Genomic DNA, 17983 nt, shown 5'->3' on the forward strand with positions numbered 1-17983 from the left:
GTACAGCGGAGGCAGTCACATGGAGCAGCCAGTCTTGTTTAGTATACCTTCCCATGTGAAGGTACAGCGGAGGCAGTCACATGGAGCAGCCAGCCTTGTTTAGTATCACTTCCCATGTGAAGGTACAGCGGAGGCAGTCACAGGGAGCAGCCAGTCTTGTTTAGTATCCCTTCCCATGTGAAGGTACAGCGGAGGCAGTCACAGGGAGCAGCCAGCCTTGTTTAGTATCACTTCCCATGTGAAGGTACAGCAGAGGCAGTCACAGGGAGCAGCCAGTCTTGTTTAGTATCCCTTCCCATGTGAAGGTACAGCAGAGGCAGTCACAGGGAGCAGCCAGTCTTGTTTAGTATCCCTTCCCATGTGAAGGTACAGCAGAGGCAGTCACAGGGAGCAGCCAGCCTTGTTTAGTATCACTTCCCATGTGAAGGTACAGCGGAGGCAGTCACATGGAGCAGCCAGCCTTGTTTAGTATCCCTTCCCATGTGAAGGTACAGCAGAGGCAGTCACAGGGAGCAGCCAGCCTTGTTTAGTATCCCTTCCCATGTGAAGGTACAGCAGAGGCAGTCACATGGAGCAGCCAGTCTTGTTTAGTATCACTTCCCATGTGAAGGTACAGCGGAGGCAGTCACATGGAGCAGCCAGCCTTGTTTAGTATCACTTCCCATGTGAAGGTACAGCGGAGGCAGTCACATGGAGCAGCCAGCCTTGTTTAGTATACCTTCCCATGTGAAGGTACAGCAGAGGCAGTCACAGGGAGCAGCCAGTCTTGTTTAGTATCCCTTCCCATGTGAAGGTACAGCAGAGGCAGTCACAGGGAGCAGCTAGTCTTGTTTAGTATCACTTCCCATGTGAAGGTACAGCGGAGGCAGTCACATGGAGCAGCCAGCCTTGTTTAGTATACCTTCCCATGTGAAGGTACAGCGGAGGCAGTCACATGGAGCAGCCAGCCTTGTTTAGTATACCTTCCCATGTGAAGGTACAGCGGAGGCAGTCACATGGAGCAGCCAGCCTTGTTTAGTATCACTTCCCATGTGAAGGTACAGCAGAGGCAGTCACATGGAGCAGCCAGCCTTGTTTAGTATCCCTTCCCATGTGAAGGTACAGCAGAGGCAGTCACAGGGAGCAGCCAGTCTTGTTTAGTATCCCTTCCCATGTGAAGGTACAGCAGAGGCAGTCACATGGAGCAGCCAGTCTTGTTTAGTATCCCTTCCCATGTGAAGGTACAGCAGAGGCAGTCACATGGAGCAGCCAGTCTTGTTTAGTATCCCTTCCCATGTGAAGGTACAGCAGAGGCAGTCACAGGGAGCAGCCAGTCTTGTTTAGTATCACTTCCCATGTGAAGGTACAGCAGAGGCAGTCACATGGAGCAGCCAGCCTTGTTTAGTATCCCTTCCCATGTGAAGGTACAGCAGAGGCAGTCACATGGAGCAGCCAGTCTTGTTTAGTATCCCTTCCCATGTGAAGGTACAGCAGAGGCAGTCACAGGGAGCAGCCAGCCTTGTTTAGTATCACTTCCCACATCCCTGCTCTCAACACAGGAGTCCCTTCACTGTCAACAAACGTAGTGTGCAGCAGCGACAGATTGCGTGCTGGCGGAGCGGTGCCTTCTTGTTCTAGCACCGGTAAGGAGAGGGAAGGGGACACACAGGCTACAAACTAGGCGTAGTCGCAGCACTTGGGGGCTGTCCTTGGGAACAGTGACTGTTGCAATGCTGGGCTTTGTGGGGAGCAGAAATTGCACCACCCCTTTGACTGTTTCAGATGTGTACTGAAAATTAAATCTAAAGCAGACACTGAAGGGCTGATGCAGAGTTAGTCATAAAATGGTCGTAAATTACTCCTCTTCAGACACGTTCAGCTTTGTATCTGCAGCATATATGTCTGGTTTACGTCAAACCATCATCATCAATGTAACAGATACACCTTCTAACAGGTACCTTGTATATATGCATGTTTCTGCATGTCTATATGACATGTACTTGCATAAACATGCCGTTACTGTTCTCAGCCTACTCTGCAATTAGATGAATTGCTCTGCGAGGTATGAACCAGCACTGAATAGAAGTTTTAGTTTACACACAAGATGCAGACTCCTTGCCAAGGGAGTATGTGAATAAGTAGAATTCTCCACCTAAGGTGAATGACTGTATAGCGCAGTTATCTAAAGCCACCACTATTCCTATTCCAAATGCATCAGCTCTTAAGGATGGTATGGATAGAACATTTGAGAACACTCTGAAATGTTCTTAAAATTGGATTTTTGGTACTCACTGTTAAATCTGATGATCCCCCGGGGGGGACACCATGTGGTGTAGAGGGTACTGTGAGGAGTCAACACATTTAACTAAGCAAAGTCAATTTTAAGCCTTTGTCTAGTCTATCCTGCAAAAAGTACTTCTTTTCTTTGCACCAAGCGATATATATATATATATCAAACCCTATGATATGATGTCCTGAAACATCTTAGCCCAGAGAATCATGGATTCAACAGCCATGCGGTTAAAGCCAACTGAACTAAGGGCCTGATTCAGAGATGGATGCCGTTTTGTGTGCTGAGACACCCACCTTTGGCATCTGACATTCGTCGGTCACACGCAAAAGCGAAAACTTCAGAAACATTGGTTGCACATCGAACTTCTAAATAAGCCTACACTGTTAAGTCGTCCACCAGATCCGCCTGAGGATACCTTGTCCGAGCCCAGTACTGCTGCACATTGTGGTTTAGGCAAAAACCATTAAGTCCATTTCTGGCAGCGCCCAGCGCTGCACTATCTGGGTGAACACATCGGGATGCAGAGACCATTCCTCTACATGAACGGCATGTCTGCTGGGGCTTCCCTGTTCTCTACTCCTGGAATGAGTACAGCCAATATCACTGAAACAAACCTCTCTGCCCAATGAAAAATTCTGGCAGTCTCCGCCATTGCCAGTGCACTGCGGGTACCTCCCTGGTGGTTTACATATGCCACGCCCATGGCATTGTTGGATTGAATCTGTAAGGGTCTGCCCTGAAGAGAGCTCTGAGATGTGAGCAGAGCTTGGAGAATTCCCCAGAGCTCGAGGACCTTTTTGGGAAGTCCTGGCTCAGTTATGGACCAAAGACCCTGAAATCTAAAACCCAATCAGACCATTCTCCAACTAGAGAGACTGGCATTCATAGTTACTATAATCCATGACTCTATGGACAGGAGTTGCCCCTGACTGAGAGGACTCCTTGCCAGTCACCAAAGTAGGGGCTGACAAGTCGCTGCGGACAGTCTGAAGTACTGAGTCTCCAGATGAAGATTTCACTTGGGCCAGCAACTGAGCCTAAAAAGTCAGAGAATGGAAACATGCATGGAAATCGCCTCAAAACAGGACATATCCTCCCTAACATGCACATGGAGTACTGACCCCTGCAAGACAGTATTGTCAGTACCCGTTTGTGCATCCCCTAGATCTTGTCTCCTGGAAGGCCGGAGACCGGAAGGCCCTGATGTCTAAAAAAAAAAAAAAAATAAGGCCCAGAAACATCAGGCACTGCAATGGAACCAGATGAAATATGGGATAATTGATTATCCATCCATGAGCCTCTGAAGTCTCTATTGTCAAAAAAAGTTGGCCCTGAAGAAGTGAAGAGGATTTGCTTTGATCATAAGGTCGTCCAGGTATGGAATGACCATCCCTTTTGAAGAGCCTCTATTATATCCATGATCTTTGTAAAGACCCTGGGTGCTGTGGCTAATTCGGAGGGCAGCACTCTGAACTGAAAATGGTCCTCCCCTACTGCAAACCTGAGCAGGCTGTTGTGACCTTCTCAAATGGACACTTAGAAGTGAGTGTCAGAAACTCATCCTAATATTACAACAATCACAGACACAGGGATTCCATGCAGAATGTTGGTACTCGCATGTATTAATTCCGAAACTTGAGATTCAGAATATGTTGAAAAAACATCTGACTTTTTGTTCCTCTGGTACTGCAACAATAACACCTAACTGCAGTAACCTTTAAATGACTCCCTTCATAGCCAGATGCCTGATGCTGTCCTTCAGAAGGGAAGCTGCAAAGAAACAATTGGGAGGAGACCTGGTGAGTTCTGAAATATACAGTAGCCGCTTTCTTCAATATCTGCTACCCATGGGTTAAATTGAGCAGGCAAGCCCCCACCACAGACTGGTCCTGATGGGGACAGACCCCGTTATGCTGGCTGATTGTCAGTAGCCTTAGGTCTTGGGCATCTCACGTGCCCTGACTGCCTGCCCATTTGGTAACTTCCCCGGGAACCACCAGAATATGTTTTAAAATTGGCTCATCTGTATCTCCCGGAGGACCAAAAGGACCAAAACCGCAGACTAAGTGATTTGGAGACTCTCACTGGAAGGAAGGCCTTCTTTCCTGCAGTCAGATTCTTCTAAAATTGACTCCAGCTGTGAACCAAACAACACGACAATGACTCAAATGCCTTTTTAGAATCCATGTAAGCCTCCCAACTCTTGAGCCTAATACGTCCAGCATCTATGTACAACTCTTTAATTTGGGAAAGACTAAAGGCTGCATATATCAGTGCATCCCCCATATAAGCCAGAACATCCACAAACTAATTCACCAGTGGCCTGAGATCAGATCATGTACCTTTTCCATGTAATCCGTCATCCAGATGTCATCGATTTTTCCGCTGCCTTGTTAAGCGAAGCAGTAGCTAACACCGGCCGCAAGGATGCCCCAGCGGTCAAGAAAATAGACTTAACTGGCCCTTCACAATTGCTTTCTGAAGCATCCTTCCCAAAAATACAGGACTGTGATAGTTGTTACTTTTGGAAGCCTACAGATGTGTACACAGACATCTATCCTCCATGCACTACAAGTCGCGCCACACAACTCCGTGTGACTCGGTAGCGGCGTGCGTCTATTCATGTGACTTTTTACCTTCAAATGCGTCTTAAGTTAGCACAAGCAGCTTCTGCTGATTAAAAATGATATGCAGCATGCCTATGTTCTGTGAGCTACTGCGGGTGTAACTGCATGTGAAATGCTACATTAGTGTCAGCAGCTGTAACACTGTAACGTAGCATATCGCATGCAGTTACACCCACAGTCGCTCACAGAACATAGGCATGCTGCATATAATTTTAATCAGCAGAAGCTGCTTGTGCTAACTATTCACATTGCTATGCGCATAAGGCACATTTGGAAATAAAAAGTTGCCCGAAAATACGCTCAGCGCTACCAAGTCACGCCACAGCATGGCACGACTAGAAGGGCTGTTTGGCGCGCAAGGAGTCTAGATGTATGTGGACACATCTGTAGCAATTGAAGCATCCACTCTGTCTTATGAGTGTGGGACGCAACCTTGAGCTTACAGTACCCACTAGCCGAGTGCTTCACCTATAACAATACACTTTCCCAGAACTACTATTGTTCACTTTTACTCGGTGGCTGCCAGGACTTCAACTCTAAGTAGTGAAAGCTCAGTATCGCAGACACATAAATTTAAAGGGAACAGGACATCTCAGAGAATACTAAAACTATACCTAGAAAACAGCAAGCCAGATTCTCAGTATAGCACTGGCAATTTGCACTGAAGAGTATGCACGCCAGTTTTCCCAATGGCACTGATTAATGTTTTGCTGGAAAATTCTTTCATATAGCACAGTTTTTTCACAATAGAGAAGTAATGAAATATAACAGGTTTTCTGAATGCACACACAAATACTTTGTAGAAATATACTGAACAGTTCTTGCCAATATCACAAGTATTTTCCATAGTAGAGAACAGGTTTTCTGAATGCACAGGTAATTTCCTTGTATAGAAATACTAAGCAGTGCTTTCAAATAGCAAGTATTTTCAAAAGTAGAGAATTGCTAACATATAATGGATTTCCTGAACAGCATAAGTACTTTGCACAGCAGCAAGCTATTGAGTAGATCTGCAGAGTACTCCAGATTAGTTGCACTGTAATGAAATGCTGAACCTTTCATTTCAATAGGTACAAATAATTTGATCTTTAGAAGAATCCAGGTTAGCTTTACAATAGAGAAATATCATCAGATAACAGATTTTCCAAATGACAGGCAGATACACTACACTGAGCAGCTCAGGGCAGAAATCCATGTATGCATCAGGACAACACATAATTACACTGATTACAGCCCACAGAGTGTCCTGTGAGACTATCTATAAGGGTTGAACATGCAATTAGCAAGTCAAAAAACCAAGCAAGACTCTAACCCCAGCTGGAGTCAAAACAAAGCCCATTACATAGATGACTGTTTGCCAGGAAACTGAACTCACGGAACTAACCTGACCACAATCTAATAAACTGCTTATTTCAGGTTCTAAAACTCTTGGAGTAGTTTCCCATAAACCCAAATCTTCATGTGAAAATGGCACAGCACCCGATACCTCCTGTGAGGTTTCTGCCATGCCTTCCCAAGGAAATCCTTTAATTGGGAAATAGACAGTATGCTTCTTAAATCTATCTGGTCCACTGGGAGACTCCTGTTCTCACTGTTCAACATCCTCCATATCTGACTCTCTCTGAACCTCATTGTCCTCCACCAGTGACAAGTCTGAATCAGACTCCCTCCCATTTACGGGCATCACTAGCTAATGTAGCTTCACAAAGCCATTACACAGAAGCAGCCATATTCTTTTGCAGGACCTGGGTCCAAGGAGCTTCCTGGACCCCTGGTGGAGGACCCTGGAAAGACTGGGGCGCAGGGGTGGGAAAAGGAGCACAGGAGTAGAGACAGTTCCAAATGACGAAGAAGGAGTAGCTGACTCACCGTACTGACGCTCTTACCTTTCAGCTAGGTTCACAATGGACTTTACCAGCATGCCCAGCCAGACAGGTTCCTCCATCTCAGCCGCCGCCCCTCCAGAGGCGTGCGAATCCTGGTTCCCGGCAGACAACTTGTGCAACAGCCACCTGGGTCCTGACAGGGTTGAGGTAATTTAGCATGGCATTTGGAATAGGTGTAGTACACCACAGAATCCCCAGCAGCTTTGGGCAGACATAATGAAAGAAAAACAGACACACCAAAATTGTGCCAAACACAATGAGAGCGATATAGCAAAACCCCAATTCTAATTGGCAAATACAGAATTTAGGAAGACAAAACCCCTCTCAAACTGACAGAACAGAGAGAGTTAGAGGCTCCAGCCAGAGAAATAATGCTGTGTTTAATCACCAGACAGGAGAACAGCAGCGCACACACAGCATACAGTAAATATATTATCAGTCCCTGTGCTCTCATCACAAAGATAGAGAGGATATAAACTGTTCAGTATGAAATTAAAGAAACACTAAATTAGCTGATATACACAGCTCCCCATAGCACCAGCAGTAGAAACATTAGTAATAGCACGTGCAGCAGTATTATCCCTGTACGCACTCAGTACTCAATATCTGACTGTAGAAACATGGAGAAGGGAGGCTAATTAGTATAACTTTCAGCCCCTGTGCATATTCCCATATTCTTGCTTCCAGGCTCCTCCCCCTGCCAGCATAATGCTGGGACTGACCGGGACAGTGGGGGTCAAACGCAGTGTCCTCCCCTCCAGCTCCTTCTATTGTTTAAACTGCCGACAGGCACCAGAGGGGGATACCACTGCATGGCCCCACTCAGTGACTGAGGCACAAGGGGCTGGGCTGTGGAAGCCAGCCGTGAGTCTTGGCTCCACTGTGGGTCTGAGACCAGCTGCATATGCCCAAAGGTGCCTGATCCATAACTAATTGCGTGGCATGGTCGCATCAAATGCGACCACACCAGGCTGGGCTTTCCCTGATATGGTCACATCTGATGCGACTATTCAGAAAAGCCTACTTGGCTGCGGGAAGATAATTTCCCCGCAGCTGCCCGTCTCAGAGGGACCTCTCTTCCCCTCTGCTCCACCCCCAATTTTTCCCAATCACTGCTGGACACAGTGATCGGGTAGCCCATGCCACCCCCCACCCAGCTCGGTAGCCATAGGGCAGTTGCGACTCACAGTAGCCGCAGCTCTGCCCACAGTGCGTCCGATCACTGTGGCCAGAGTGAATAGGCACTTAAAAGACACTCCCCCACATGGTGCTGGCTGTAGCTCCGACCCCACAGTGTCCCGGATCGAACTGCCAACATCATCCGGCAGCTGCTCTGCACCCAGTGTCCCGATCACTATTTTCTTCAAAAATGTCCCCAAAATTGTCTTTATTTATTTTTTTTTAGTATCACAGCATGTAAATGATAGCTATTCAAACTTGATTTTGCATTTTTCTTAAAAAAATTATCTTGAATTTTTTTAAATGGCTATTATTGACATCATTTTATAGTTTCAAAAAAGTAATAATAAAATCCATAATTTTGGTGAAATTTTCGGAGAAAAAAAAAAGCCAATTAAGTGGATAAGAAAACCAAATAAGACCTGGACACTTCAACACCAGGGACTCAGAGAAAACAGGAGCAGGGAGATGGTTGTGGTACATTCTCAGGATGTCCATAAATCCGATGTGGCGTCTTTCTCGAAGACGGGACCTATATCTCGTTGATGGTTTTAGGATAAGGAATTGGAGAGGCTTTAACAGTGTGGCATAAACCAAAATCCTTAATAAAAAGTGATTCTCCAACTTTGTGGTTGGAACCATGTATCAAGCCCTGTTTCTTTCAGACCTTATATAACTTTTTGCCGATGTATGTGAGAGAAAGAAACTTCCAACTACTACTTTTTCAGTTAGGTTGCTTACTCCTGTTTTTAGAAGATAGTTTATACATGGTAAAGCGGCATGTTTAAAGTTATTAAGCCCACACAGTTAAAATGCTTTAAGTAGCATTACAACCATGTTGAGATATTAGCGCCGGCATTTTGGTGTCTACTTAGTCACTGCTGACATAGTGATTGTAGTCCTAACAGAAAATCTAATTATACCCCTTTCAGACATAAGACCTGGCAAATACACTGGTCTACCAACCCAGGAATTTCCCGGGTCTCAGTGTGACACTGGTACAGAGCAGGGTTGTGGTCCCACCTTCTATGCACATATAGCAAAAACCCGGGTCAATTCGCGTTAACGGATTTTTGCTGTATGTGTGAAAGGGGTATTACATAAAGGGTTTCAACAAGGTTTAATACTGGACTTTTATGCAGAGCATGTCACATTCTGAAAACGGGGGACACAGTCTCTGACTAGTGGTGCGATACTAATAATTTTAGAACATATGGTTGCCTTTAATAATAAAATGTGAATTATTTGGTTGACTTTTTATATATATATATATATATATATATATATATATATATATATATACATATATACAGTCAGGTGCATAAATATTGGGACATTGACAGAATTTTCATATTTTGGCCTCTATTCACCACCACAATGGCTTTGAAATGAAACAAACAAGATGTGCTTTAACTGCAGACTTTCAGATTTAATTTGAGGGTAATTACATCCAAATCAGGTGAACGGTGTAGGAAATACAACAGTTTCTGTTGCCTCACACTTTTTAAGGGGCCAAAAGTAATGGAACAAACTAAACAATCCTAAATCTAACTTTCACTTTTTAATTCTTTGTTGCAAATCTTTTGCAGGCAATTACATCCTGAAGACATCACCAGAAGCTGGGTTTCATCCCTGGTGATGCTCTGCCAGGCCTCTACTGCAAATGTCTTCAGTTCCTGCTTGTTCTTGGGGCATTTTCCATTCGTTTTGTCTTCATCAAGTGAAATGCATGCTCAATCGGATTCAGGTCAGGGGATTGACTTGGCCATTGAATAACATTCCACTTTTTAGCCTTAAAAAACTCTTTGGTTGCTTTTGAAGTATGCTTCGGGTCATTGTCCATCTGCACTGTGAAGCGCTGTCCAATGAGTTCTGAAGCATTTGACTGAATATGAGCATATAATATTGCCCGAAACACTTCAGAATTCGTTCTGCTGCTTTTGTCAGCAGTCACATCATCAATAAATACAAGGGAACCAGTTTCATGACACCACCACCACCATGCTTCATTGATGAGGTGGTATGTTTTGGATCATGAGCAGTTCCTTTCCTTCTCCATACTCATCTCTTCCCATCACTCTGGTACAAGTTGATCTTTGTCTCATCTGTCCATAGGATGTTGTTCCAGAACTGTAATGGCTTTTTTAGATGTTGTTTGGCAAACTCTAATCTGGTCTTCCTGTTTTTGAGGCTCACCAATGGTTTACATCTTGTGGTGAACCCTCTATATTCACTCTTGTGAAGTCTTCTCTTGATTGTTGACTTTGAAACATATACACCTACCTCCTGGAGAGTGTTCTTGTTTTGGCCAACTGTTGTGAAGGGGTTTTTCTTCACCAGGGAAATAATTCTTCTGTCATCCACCACAGTTGTTTTCCGTGGTCTTCCGGTTCTTTTGGTGTTGCTGAGCTCTCCGGTGCATTCTTTCTTTTTAAGAATGTTCCAAACAGTTGATTTGGCCACACCTAATGTTTTTGCTATCTTTCTGATGGGTTTGTTTTGATTTTTCATCCTAGTGATGGCTTGCTTCACTGATAGTGACAGCTCTTTGGATCTCATATTGAGGGTCGACAGCAACTTATTCCACATGCAAATGTCACACCTAGAATCAACTCCAGACCTTTTACCTGCTTAATTGATAATGAAATAACAAGGGAATAGCCCACACCTGTCCATGAAATAGCTTTTGAGTTGATAGTCCCATTACTTTTGGCCCCTTAAAAAGTGGGAGGCACATATAGAAACTGTTGTAATTCCTACACCATTCATCTGATTTGGATGTAATTACCCTCAAATTAAATCTGAAAGTCTGCAGTTAAAGCACATCTTGTTTGTTTCATTTTAAAGCCATTGTGGTGGTGAATAGAGGCCAAAATGAAAATTCTGTCAATGTCCCAATATTTATGCACCTGACTGTATATACCCTGATCTATATATATCGGGATCATCGTTTTGGGAAAGCAAGCTGAGCAATTGCTGAGGCCCTGACACTCTTAATGGACTGCTACCCCCTGAAGCTCTGTAAAGAAAAAAATCATTAAGTGGCCAAGCTCTTAGAGCTGTCATCACTGAGGAGAAAACCATAGTACTCTATATAAAGTTTCCTTTCTGGCACTGGCCAAGCAGAGTTCTGGTCAGGAGCTGTGTTCTAGTTGTTAAAAATAGATCCTTTCATCTATACAGCGATTATGGAACAGCAAATCTCCATATTCCCTAACCATCATTGGTTCATAGTCATGCTGGACCTTGTGAAAACTGTCAAGCTTTTGTGGAACTACAATAGCTGTGAGTCACAGGTTGCCTACCAATATAGCAGCCACAGTATATGGAGGGTACAGTATATATAGCATATTTGCCACTATAATGCTATGTACAGTTAACATCAGTATAGGCTCAGTGTTGTATACTGGGGATGTAGTCGGCATCCCAGCATGTAAAATGTTTGTTGTTTTCATTACTGATAGTGTACAGTCGCGCCATTTTAAAAATAGGTGGCTTCATATGCTGTTTGTCCTGGGCTGTACATTATTTAAAACTGTACACGAGAGAAGAAGTAGTACTCTCTTTTTGTGGGGCACTCTACCTACCTGAATGTAATCATAAAATTTTACTTTAATTAGTATGTCGCTAAAAGCTTACATATGTAGAATGTTAAGCATAGGATGATTTTATCATCTCTATATAATTTTTGCCACCTGTCTGGCGAAATGGTGTTATAACTCTTACATTTGATTTACCATTAACAGGAACTCAGAGATTAGATAATTGATGATCTCTTTGCTACAAGTCAGTCAGCTGTTTATCCACTGGGCCTTTGTGGCCAGATTTAATATTTAATGTGTAATGATTGTCTGTTGTTCCATGTTTTATGTTGTTTATGTATAGAATATTTTTTGATATCCTATGCTTAACATATTCTACATATGTAAGCTTTTAGCGACATACTAATAAAAGTTACATTTTATGATTACATTCAATAGGTAGGTAGAGTGCCCCACAAAAAGAGAGTACTTCTTCTTCTCTCGTGTACATGTCCAGTATAACTCTCATGGGTGCACCTCCATAGAAGAGATTATCACACAGATATTGTCCTTTAATTTATATAATTTGGAATACACCTACCTTTATATCCATATTTTTTGTGTGTTCATTATCAGTGCTTGGGATATCCCCAACCCCCTTTCCCTTTTTTGCTTTAGTGTTATTATTTAAAACTGTCCCTGCTTATGTCTTGGCTACAAGTTCTATCATCGAAACACCCAGTATTAATATATGTATTCTTTTTTCCCTTGTTACCTGGGATGTCTTACATTTACATGAAATAGGGAGGCTATAGTAGTTATTTGTATAGCTAGTTTCATTTGTTGTTTTTCTTCTTTGCGTAGGTCCTTCTGAATGAGCTTGGATTAGATGAGACTCTCATTACTCCATTGCGTGAGAAATATCTGCGGCCTCTTGCCTCCCTGCTATATCCAGATTGGGGAGGGAGCTGCTTGGACAGCCACAAGGCCTTTGTAGTACAGTACTCTTTGCGCAAAGACTTAGATTTAAGCTGCCACTATGACAACTCCGAGGTCACTCTGAATGTCTCGCTGGGGAAAGAGTTCACAGATGGAAGCCTGTATTTTTCAGACATGAGAGAGGTGACTTCTCAACAGAATTGTTTTCAATCTATATAATTAAAAATGGATAGAAAAAAAAAATCTTATATTGACCAACAGACAATGTAATGGCTAGATTACATCGTAAAGTGTATATGTGCAAACAAATCAGTGTATCATTTAAGTGCACATAATACAATTGTGTTTGTATGTGTTCTGATCATGAATTAAAGAGTGCACACACATGACAGTTTTGATCTGTCAGAGCAGAAATATATATTTAGTGTATGGACACAGTATTGGACAATTGCAGAATTGTTAGACTTTATCATACTGTATGACAATATTACATACTCTTCAATCTGCTGCAGTACAATTCTTGTGAATTAAAACTTTCCACCTAATTCAATGGGATTATTGGTTGACATGGCAATCAATATCTGCAAGGGATCCATGGTCACCCACACACATTGCATCTTTAACAATTTGATAAAAATAATAATAATTTTGATTTAATATGTGAGGCCATTTTAACAGTCACATAAATAGGGTCAATCATTTGGGCTGAAACTGCATGAGAATAGAGCCTATACATTCAGTAGACATAAGGCACTTTCAGTGTAGGCGATATGCACAATTTAAACTATCCATATAGGTTAGGTGTTAAACTATGGCATTAACCAATGCAATATGAGATTTGGTGTGATGATTTGTTTTTCAGGTTATACTGTAGTCATTATAACTGGTACTCGTTTATTATATCCATGTCACTTTTAGACAGGTGGAATGAGCAATGCGGGATCCCTCTGTGTGTCCTCCACTGTTCACCAGTGTCCAAATCTCAGGAATCACAAGAGCAGTTTGTCCATTTCAATAAATAAGTACCATTTAACCAAGCAGATGCAGGATAAACGGGTAAAGCAAATAGTTGAAATCAAATGACAGATTGAGGGGGGTATCCAATTAGCCGCTGTAAATTACCGCAGCTAATTACCTCGCTCGGGCTACCCAATTAGCCCCGAAGTCGGCCTGACGCCGACACTTATACAGGCTTTTTTTCGGGACCTGATATGTTCCAAAAAATAATCCACGATAACTGCCGTTTTTTCACCTGAAAAAAGGCCAAAACACATAGGTCTGTAAGCTTGTCGCAGCACCTATGTGTTATCGGGAGAACTATCCTATTATTTTGACCGAAATAATAGGATAGGGTGAAAAAAAAAATCCCTGTTTTTCGCAGATCGCGGGGGTCAATTAGCGCCCAAACAATGTTCGGGGCTAATTGGATACTGCTCTGTGCTTCAGATTCTGAGTATATTTCCTATAAAGAGAAATGATACAGTATATTACTTTCTGTCACTTTTTATTTATGAACTGTTCTATAAAACCATAGTCCTCAATCTCTATTTCTTCTTCAGGGTCCATAGGCTCCACAGGGAGACCTTGGCGTGTAGGTGAAGGGAGACAATCCGAGCACCATGCAGTTAAAGCTTTAGCTACCAGGATGCACTGGGTCCATTCTCCCTATACTCCGCCCCCGAGCCAGAGGCACCTCAGTTTTGTTGGTGCCCGGCCGGAGTCGGGTTACTATTTCGCAGGCTGGGCTGTTTAGACAGCCCTTAAAGATTAATTAATTTATTTTAGTTTTACTACTAGAGCGTGCAGCAGCAGACTGCACTGCCGTTCCATCACCCCTCCGGTGCCGCGATGACAGTACTGATCTGGGGATCTCGGCAGCCGTTCTGGGGGTCAGCGCTAGCCAGGGCCCATGGAGAGGACCCAGACTGCACTCTGACATCAGGAGACAGGTAAGGTGGGTTGCCGCTTACGGTGACCCGCAGGTTATAGCAGTCGATACCTCCGGTCTCAGGGGACAGACCAGAGGTGCTGGGTGTGGATGCAGGTTCCGCCTATCGCGTTCTGCTGGACCACTATTGGTGTGGGAAACCTGCTTCCCAGGGGTTAATAAGCGGCCAGGGGAGTTAGCTTCCCTGTTCATGTGGCTCCTCCCCTCAACTCTGTGCACCTTTCCACTGCGGTCTGGCTTCCCTGAGTTGCTCTCTTCCTCCAGACACACCCCCTCTGAGCTCTGCGGCGGCCATTTTCTCCCCTGCATACCTCTCCCCAAGGGCAGCATCTTTTCTGCATTGTATGTGACTCGTGCTAGCGCTATCTATCTGTCTATTTTTTTCTACTGTCAGCTTATGGCTATACCCTTTCTCTCCTTCTGCCCTAATACAGGTGCTGTTAGGATGGTTCATACCTGACCTCAAATATATATATATTTCAATATTGTTGAGGTCTGTCGTATGCTGCACTGTGCCATATCTTGGCAACGGGTTCCTGCAGCTTATATAAGCATAAAACAGGATCAGTATATTGCTTCCTGTTAGTATCTATACATACTAGTGGTTGCTTTGTACATACTGTAGTTCGCTATTGTGCGTCATTTACCCTGCAGACATGTCTGACAAGGATAATGGACACACGCCTTTACTTATGTCGCAAACTTGCAGACTATGTATTGCGGTTTTCAGTGAGGAGGATGTGGATCAGTCTATCTCCTGGGTAGCTAAGGCTATAGAGAGTTGGGCTGATACACTTGATGACTCCTTGGAAGTTCCAGAGAATCAGGTGTCACTGGTCGGCTATATTAGGGATGCGGCTGCATATACAGGTGAGGCCGCTCTGGATGCTAGTCTACTGACATCTAGGGTCTCGGCTGCGGCCGTGTCTGCTCGCCGTTCCATGTGGCTATGCTATTGGAGCGCGCATGCAGATTCTCAGAAAGACCTGGAGGCCTTACCCTATAATGGGGAGATTTTGTTTGGTCCAAACCTGGACAAGATTGTTAACATGTTGGCCAAATCCAAATCTGCATTTCTGCCCTCAGCATCGGAATCAGTATGATTTACAGCCCCACAAATCCCAACAGTGGAAGCCCGTCAGGGGTGAACATCCCGACTGCTAATATAGGTAAGTATCGCTAACCTAACCCCCCCCAAACCATCCCGGGGGGTGCCTAACTCTAAGCTCCCCCCCAGGGGTGCCTACCCCTATCCCCCCCCTTCCCCTAGCCTAACCTTCCCAGGGGGTTGCCTAACCCTAAGTCCCCCCTGGAGCCCCTAACCTAACCCTTTCCTCCTGCGGCTGTCGGCGCCCGGCTTGCCTTTCATTGGGATGCCGGGCATCGGGCTCCCGGCGTCGGTAAAATGACAGGCATCGGGATTTCAACGCCTGTCATTAGACCCTTGCCAGGATTAGATAGTCGGGATGCCGGTGGTTGGCATTTAGACCATCGGCATCCCGACTGCATACCGTCAGCATCTGCTCCTGCAAAGTCTCAAAGCTCCTCCTTTCGGTCCTTGCGTACCCGAGGGAAAATCCAAAGGGCAGTCCTTCCCTAGGCAGTCCTCTGCCAAGAAGCCTGCCAAGCCTAAGAAACAGGCCTGGAGCACAAGACCCCCAGCTTCCAAACCGGAGGATAAACCCCAGAGTGGGAGGCTGACTTCTTCAGTTCGCCCAGTGCTGGTGTCAAACCACCAAGGATGCTTGGGTAAGAGAAGTGGTCTCTCAGGGGTACGCCCTCTCATTCCTTCGAAGGCCTCTCCACCTTGCAGATCCAGAAAGCCATACAGCCCTTGCTGCAAGCAGGGGTAATTATCCCAGTTCCGCTATCTCAACAAGGGACTGGATATTATTCTACTCTCGTTCTGGTTCAGAAACCATACTGCAAAAACACTTCCAGTTTCGGGTGCTGACTTTAGCCTATCCACAGCCCCAAGGGTATTTACGAAAATTATGGCTGTCATGGCTGGCACCTGCGGAGTCAGGGTATCCGACTCCTACCTCTTGTTGGTGAGTTCTCCAGAAGTACTTCACCACCACCACCACCACCTGTAACTGACAGTTGCTTGTCTACAAGCACACGGGTGGTTAATCAATTGGAGAAAGTCCTCCGTAATTCCCTCACAGAGGATGGTTCATTTGGGAGCCCTTCTGGACTCTCACCAGCAGAGAATCTTTCTAACTCCAGAAAAGATCTCCACGCTGCGGGTACGCCGATGTCTCCGCAGTCGCCGGGTGTCAGTCCATTCAGAGATGCAGGTTCTGGGATCCATGGTGTCCACATTCGACACAATGGAATATGCTCAGTTCCATTCCAGGCCCCTGCAGGTGCTGATCCTCACCAGGCGGAACGGACTACCCCACCGAATCAGAGCTCAGACCATGGTACTCTCTCCAGAGGTGCGTCTGTCCCTCTCTTGGTGGCTACAGACATCTCATCTAACCAAGGGTCGCCCCTTTTGGATGCCGGACTGGATACTCCTAACAACGGATGCCAGTCTCCGGTGATGGGGCGCTGTGACCGGTCCACACTCTCTTTTTCAGGGCCGGTGGACAACGGTAGAGGCATCCCTGCCCATCAACATATTGGAACTTCGGGTTTTGTACAGGGCCCTCATGATGGCAAAGCACATTCTTCACAGAAAGCCTGTGCAGGTTCAGTCCAACAACACCACCACAATGGCTTACATCAACCATCAAGGAGGCACTCGAAGTCGGACAGCAATGACAGAAGTGTCACACATTGTGACATGGGCAGAATCTCATCTCCCAGCAATTTTGGAAGTGTTCATTCCGGTAGTTCGCTTCCCAATTGAGGACTTCCTCAGCCGTCACAACGTGAATCCAGGGGAATGGTCTCTTCACCAAGAGGTGTTTCAACTCCTGGTGGACAAAAGGGGTCTTCCAAAGGTGGACCGCATGGCCTCCCGACACAATCACAATTTACCAGTGTAGGGGTCCAGAACAAGAGATGCCGAAGCAGGCTTAGTGGATGCTCTGTCAGTTAAATGGACCTTTCCGGTTTGCGTACCTGTTTCCTCCAGTCTCCCTGCTTCCTTGGGTTCTTCAGAAGTTCAAACAAGACGGAGGCACTGTCCTGCTGGTGGCTCCAGCTTGGCCCAGACGTCATTGGTACTCAGATCTTCGTAATCTCTCCATCGACACTCCGTGTCTGCTGCCTCAACGTCCGGACCTGTTGTCTCAGGGCCCTTGCCTTTACCCAGACCTGAATCGTGTGTCTTTGACAGCGTGGCTTTTGAGACATCCCTCCTAAGGTCCAAAAGATTCTCTGCCAGGATCTACCACAAAGTGTGGCATACATATTGCCAGTGGTGTCGTACAAGAGATTATGACCCTCAGGTGTTTCGAATTTCCAGAATACTGGCATTCCTTCAAGCTGGACTGGACCTCGGCCTACGCCTGGCCTTGCTGAAAGTGCATGTCTCTGCACTGTCAGCGTGGTTTCAACGTAGAATTGCTCCGCTTCCGGATGTCCACACCTTCGTCCAGGGTGTCCTCCGGATTCAACCTCCCTTTGTCACCCCATTGGCTCTTTGGGATTTGGCGGTA

At 45.2% G+C, this 17983-nt stretch overlaps 1 protein-coding gene across 4 annotated transcripts in view; it reads left to right on the top strand.

Annotated features, from left to right (window-relative positions):
• The window catches only part of OGFOD2 (2-oxoglutarate and iron dependent oxygenase domain containing 2), a 44134-nt gene that overhangs the window by 24244 nt on the left and 1907 nt on the right, over positions 1-17983 (top strand). For all 4 annotated transcript variants that reach the window (XM_088449115.1, XM_088449116.1, XM_088449118.1 and 1 more), the window contains one exon: positions 12350-12607. In XM_088449115.1, coding sequence (XP_088305241.1) covers positions 12350-12607 — 258 coding nt within the window. The remainder of the gene's footprint in view (positions 1-12349; positions 12608-17983) is intronic.

The sequence above is a fragment of the Taudactylus pleione genome, unplaced genomic scaffold (assembly GCF_031769625.1).
Source record: "Taudactylus pleione unplaced genomic scaffold, aTauple2 ptg000479l, whole genome shotgun sequence".
Lineage (NCBI taxonomy): Eukaryota > Metazoa > Chordata > Amphibia > Anura > Myobatrachidae > Taudactylus > Taudactylus pleione.